Here is a 6,279-nt window from a genome sequence, read left to right on the forward strand (position 1 = left end):
CACATGTACTAAAAATTAACTCATGTAATATTATGTTTTCAATAATACAGATAATTACTTTATTTACTATATTATTTTGATAATTCTGGATTAGTTCGAGTTAAACATTAAAAAAAGGGAGGGGACTGAAGAGTATAACATCTTCAAAAAAAAATAGAAGCATATAGATTTTACCAGAGTGATTGAAGTTAGGCACATGAGAAAAAATAAGGAAGAAATAGGAATTTTTATATAAAACTTAAAAATATAAAATTCTACCCTAATTTGGCGGGCCAGCCCGCAACCCAAACGAGCTCAACCCATTTGGCCCGCAACCCAAACGGGCTCAACCCGTTTGGCCCACCTCCAAACGGGCTGCTATTTTATCAACCCAACCCGCTCAATTTTATGGCGGGGCGGGCCGACCCGACGGACCTGACCCAATTTGACAAGCCTAGATCCGGGGCCAAATCTCTGCTGCACTCCTGCACTTCCCTCTCCCGAGCAATTTTCAGAGGCACGTGTGAGAAAAGTGCCATGTATTGCCTCTTTTCTGTCCCCTCTCTTCGGGCTTAGACATCCGGTCTCTTTTTTCCTTTCTCACAGCCTCCCTCTTCTGTTTCTGGGCCTCCTCCATATTGATATATTTTTCTGCTCGCGACAATAGATCCTCGAAATCTCCCGGCACCTTCTTAGTCAGTGACTTGAAGAATTCACCCTCTCTCAAACCCTGGGTGAATGCAGTAGTCTTTATTTCAGTGGCACAAGTAGGGACGTCTAGGGCCACTCTGTTGAATCTTCTGATATAGGCCCTTAAACTCTCTTCTGGGTTCTGCTTAACTTCAAAAAGACTAAAAGCAGTCTTTTTGTACTTTTTACTGCTGCTAAAATGGTGTAAAAACATATTCTGGAAGTCTCCAAAGGAACTGATACTTTGGGAAGTCAAGCCTTCGAACCACCTCTGAGCTGAATCCACCAGTGTTGTTAGGAACACCTTGCACTTGATTCTATCGGTGTAACAGTGCAACATGGCCATATTTTCAAACCTGGCCAGGTGTTCCTCCGGGTCTGCATTGCCATCATAGTCTTTCACCTTCGCAGATTTGAAATTTCCAGGAAGAGGCTCCCAGACGATGATATCAGAAAACGGGCATCCTCTCGGGACTGCCCGGGCAACGCTCCGTCTTTCCAACTGTCCTTCCAAGACCTTCATCTTCTGCCTTAATTCCAACAATTCCTCTGCCACGGTAGGAGATTTGGACCCAGCGCTGGATCCCTCGTCTTTTCCTACCATCTCGTTATCCCTCCTTCCCTGCCCCTGCTCCTGCTCCTGCTCCTGCTCAAATCCCTGATCATGTCCCTGTTTATCACCGGGTGGTGTGACAGGGTGAGAGACCTCCTTCCTGGCCATAGCTAGCACAATGGCATCGGCCATCATTTTCTTTAACTCTTCAGGGGTCAGGGTAATGAGGTTTGTTCCAATGTTGTTAACATCAGCTTGCCTTGAAGTTTGTCCCCCATCACCCTGGGCGTGAGAATTACCCTGGTTGGTTCTTCTCGTATGAGCCATATCAACGTCTCGAACTCAGTGATTTCCCACAGACGGCGCCAATGATGTGATCTCGTTAAGATGGGTGAGCCGGGTACGGGGCTCCAACGGACCAAATCAATTATTTATAATGTTTGAGAATTTGAGTGAAGATAATGGCTTGGATCAACACCTGCAAACAAGAAGTAACTCGTGAATGGGCGCCGGAGGGATGTCCGGCGTGGCCACTCCGATGCTTAAGTCAGCCGGCTTTTTAGATGAACACAAGCAATATTTGAGGAAAATATGTAAGTGCTTTTAGTTCAAAGATCTCAGAATCTTTATATGACTTTAATACCTGCTATTTATAGTGGAAGAATGGGTAGTTACCTCGATTATCACACCACCTACTAAGTCGGTTTATCATACTAGCTTCTGATGACTTCTCGGACACTCCAAACCCAAGTGGTTCTGACGGATTAGACTGCCTGTATCGATCACACTCGAGTGTGGTGCAATTCTCGAGGTGGTCTGGGTAGTTGGTTACCTGGCTACCTGTATGAGAGACCGGGTGGAGGAAAAGTACCCGGGTCGTTGGCTTCGATCACACTCGAGTGTGGTGCAATTCTCGAGGTGGCCTGGGTAGTTAGTTACCTGGGTACCTGTATGAGAGACCGGGTGGAGGAAAAGTACCCGGGCCGTTGGCTTCTGATCCGAGCTATTCAACCGATAACCCGGGTCATCATTAACCCAAACCTTTACAGGGATATCACCTGGTATTGCTTGAGATGCTCGTCAATGGCTTACGTCTTTCAATTGGAATCACTAGACAATTTTCACATAAGCATTATTTACAAATTGGTCCCTTACCTTTGAATTTTTCGCAAATAAGCTCTCTTACTTTTGTAATGTTGAAATCAGATTGGCGGACCACTTCCCACGAAAAATAATGTAGAGATGTTTAGAAGTCCAATGTACCCACCCCTCGCATAGGTTACATCTCCGGACTCCGGGCAACTTTTTTCCTTTTGGAATTGTCAAAATTTCCCATTTTCGGAGTCCTTCGAATTTATTGTTTTTTGAGCTATTAAAGTCGCAATATATCTCAATTCCCGGAGTGATATTTTATACTATGGAATAACGTTTCATTTCTAAAAACAGGAGGAAAAAAAATCTAAATTTTTTCCCACTCGTAAGTATATACCGTAAATGTTAAAATATAACAATAGAATTACCATTGTTATTTATAATAAATTGAATATACAATAAAATGATTTTATTTTAGACACTTCGAATTCATTCAAAAACTATAATTCTAACGTGAAACAAACACAATTTAATGTAATCCCTTACTTCGCAAGTAATAATTCGATGGGTTAATTTTTTTTTCTATACACAAAAACTCATGTTACCCCATCTCATAAATTGACTTTTCTGAATACGAATATCTGACATCACTTTTCATAAACACAATTTATTGTAAAAATATATTTTTTTATTTATATTATACAAAAATATTATATAATATATATTAATTTGAGTGAAAATGATTATATTTTTATCAAAAAAAATATTATTTTTTTATTATATATAAAAATCAAATCGACCTATGTGTATAAATCCTTTCTACACACAAAAACCATTATTTTTTTTATATTATCTGGAAGGTGGACAACATCCACGTCAAAGTAGGACCATATGTTTAAGGAAGTGGGACTACATTTATATCTCAATCATTATACCAATGCCATTTCTTGTACTTTTTGTTGGTTGCTCAAACTTTAAAATAAAATTATTGCACTACAGTTTTACCTTTTATAATATATTTTTAAACACGATAATATAATCTTTATTCATATCCGTGTGATTTATCCAAATTTAAGACTAAAAAATTGGAGAAAACAGAGAAAGACAAAGAACGAGTGGTTTAAATTAAGCAATTGTGATTAAAATATGCTTCAGATTAAATGTACAATTATTATCGTTTCAGCGCAACAAAGTAAACTTCCTTTAAAAAAGACCATTTCAAAATCAAAATCTAATTCGTCATCGCTAAACTTTTCGAAAAAGAAAAACAAGCCTAATGTTTGTTTATCAAGTATGTATATATCTACCTAAAAAAAAAAATTTACACGGATAAAACCAACAAGCATCTTATTTAAAGAAGAACAAATTATTAGTTTTTTGTTTGGTACTTCACATCTCCTCCGACCCATGATTTCACCAAGTGCTTCAAACCCTTTTTAAGGGTTTGTTTCTCCGTTGAACTCGTCTCCATCTCTTCTTCCATCATCAAACATATCTGCAACCACCAACATAAAAAACATAATCTTTCATAGGTATTAATAGAAGTTCCCAATCCATTTTTTGCAAGAAACTTATCTTCCAATCAAATAATTTGCAAAATTCTAGCTTTCAACATATACAAGTACAATTGACATGTTTTTGGCACTATATGGTACTCGAATCGAGGAATTAATCAAAGAAAACAATGGCTCATGGGATGATATTGTTTCTACCTTGAAGATGCGATCCTCCGCACGAACTAATCTTTCCATCAGCGTTCCTTTGTGTTCGACTTCCATGATTACCTCGTCCATTGAACGAGCGGATCCACTCGAGCTCTTTGGAGAATGACTCCTACTCCGAATGCCTTCCAATTGTCTTTGCTGAAAGGATTTAGAAATTTAGTTTGTAAAAAGTAACACCACCAAACTTAATATCTGATGATTTATTTTCTAGCAACTTTCTTCGACGTTCCATTCAAGATTCAGCTCGACTTTTAAACTGTATAACAATATCGGTTCATTCATATAGTCAAATATATTTTAAGCAGACATGATCATGATCGATATTAATTACAAGAACAAAAAAGAGAAATCGGATATGCAGCAATTAATTAATTAATTAAGAATAGATTAAAAAAGATGAATATCGTACTTACAATATTATTTAGACGATTAAGCCGAGAGAGCGTTGGTTCTTCCATAGCTGTCATATTTCTACCTGATAGACTCGACTACACCCATCTGCGAATTGTTGCACGCATCAAAATGGATCTATATAATGGATATTTTTATATAAAAAAATATTAAAAGTGATACGTGGCAAAAATTTGAGCGAACACTTCAAACATACACGTAGAACGAATTTGCATATCGGGCAGCGCCACCTTTTCCCAGGGCGACGAGCTCTGGCTAAGGTGGATAAGATAAGCAAGTAGTAGTCTAAATATATATGCCAATTTCACTTTTTTTTTTATTCTCGGAGAAATAATCATTTTTGCATAACTCAATTTTCAAACTAAATTAATTATGATGATATAAAATATACGCCAAATTTCATAGTTATTGTTATTTTCCATGTTTCAAATATACGTTCCAGTATGTGTAGATCAATTGCAAGTCGATGGAATTATGATGAAAAGTAGTAATATGGGATTATTGACATGAAATTATAATTGTAATATTAATGTTTGGTTTGATTGTTGTGAGATGGATAATCAATACACAAAATTTGTTAGATTGCCAAATTCTAAATCCTATCAATCCAATCAAATATGACATAGGATTTTAAGATAAGCAACACGAAATCAAAATTTAAAAATAAACGTTGACACAGTCGTGGTTGTTTTAAGGAACTTTTTAATTGTGGAAATGAGAGGACGAAACAATGATTTTAAGTATTTTTTCTTCGTCGAAGATTCTCGCAATATGTTTTTTTGCTGATATTGTTAAAATATTTTCGGTAGAAAAAAGAGTATAAAAAAAAAGATGATTCAAGATATCAATTGAATAGTTGAATCCAATGCTTATGGCTTCATTTCATCCACAACCTGGATCTTTTTTTTTTTTTTTTTGGGATTCAAATATAGCGGAAGAAATCAAGTTTCAATGTTCTAGACAGCCTTGGATTAAAATCCAACATTTCCCAAGAAAAATTAATCAAGTCTCACATATTTTGGCTCGTAGATGCATGACCTTAGGAGAAATGTATTAATGCCGAATCATACTCCCCATTTTAACGTTGGACAATTTTCAAAATAATTACTTATTACTAATAAAATAAATTATTTTTCTACAAGGTTTGGTTGGTTAATTATATTTTAATTAAATATATTAATTCTCTGACTTTTACAAATTTTTAGTCAACGGCAAAAGATTGAGTGAGACGGGCTCACAGATCGTATTTTGTGAGATGAATATCTTATTTGGGTCATCCATGAAAAAATACTACTTTTTATTGTGAATATCGGTAAGATTGACCCGTCTCACAGATAAAGATTCGTGATACCGTATCACAAGAAACCTATTCTTAGTCAACAAATTGCAATTTTTAAAGCGTTTAATCCAAGGTAATTTAGGAAGAAAATAATATATTTGATCAATTGAGTTATTATACATTGGTGAAATGATTTTTTTAAAAATATAATCTCACTTTTGTTTTTTTTTTCTTGAATTACTTTTACGATTTTTTTGGGACAATATTATTTATCAACTTGCGAAAGCCAAAAAGAGCATAAAACTTTTTTGCTTAAAATATTATTCAGGTAAATGACACGTCACAACAAATATTTAAAATTTTATTTATTAGTAATATTATTTATTTCCTTAAACTAGTAAAAATAAAAAAGGGACATTTTTTGCTTAAATTTTAAAAACATAAAGTTGTATATGATATTTCCCTTTTTTTTGGGATACACAATTTTATATTCAGATAAACGCTATTATTAATTTAAAAGCAAATTTCCCAAAGTTTCTTAAATGAATACA

At 35.4% G+C, this 6,279-nt stretch overlaps 1 protein-coding gene across 1 annotated transcript; it reads right to left on the minus strand.

Moving 5' to 3' along the window:
* Nucleotides 1-3,462: 3,462 nt before the first annotated feature.
* Nucleotides 3,463-4,542, minus strand: LOC142505760 (uncharacterized). The gene is made up of 3 exons (XM_075618868.1): nucleotides 4,452-4,542; nucleotides 4,027-4,176; nucleotides 3,463-3,809 (listed from the first exon to the last, which is right to left on the minus strand). Exons 1-3 carry the CDS (start codon nucleotides 4,503-4,505, stop codon nucleotides 3,684-3,686), a joined length of 330 nt encoding a protein of 109 aa, XP_075474983.1. The 5' UTR covers nucleotides 4,506-4,542; the 3' UTR covers nucleotides 3,463-3,683.
* Between the last annotated feature and the right edge of the window lie 1,737 nt (nucleotides 4,543-6,279).

Source organism: Primulina tabacum, chromosome 10 (assembly GCF_025594145.1).
Source record: "Primulina tabacum isolate GXHZ01 chromosome 10, ASM2559414v2, whole genome shotgun sequence".
In the NCBI taxonomy this organism is placed as follows: Eukaryota; Viridiplantae; Streptophyta; class Magnoliopsida; order Lamiales; family Gesneriaceae; genus Primulina; species Primulina tabacum.

Coding starts and splice junctions, on each gene's coding strand:
- LOC142505760 (XM_075618868.1), bottom strand. CDS start 4,505: ATGACAGCTATGGAAGAACCAACGCTCTCTCGGCTTAATCGTCTAAAT. Junction 4,177..4,451: donor TTAATCGTCTAAATAATATT/GTAAGTACGATA, acceptor AAATCCTTTCAG/CAAAGACAATTGGAAGGCAT. Junction 3,810..4,026: donor CGGAGGATCGCATCTTCAAG/GTAGAAACAATA, acceptor TGGTGGTTGCAG/ATATGTTTGATGATGGAAGA.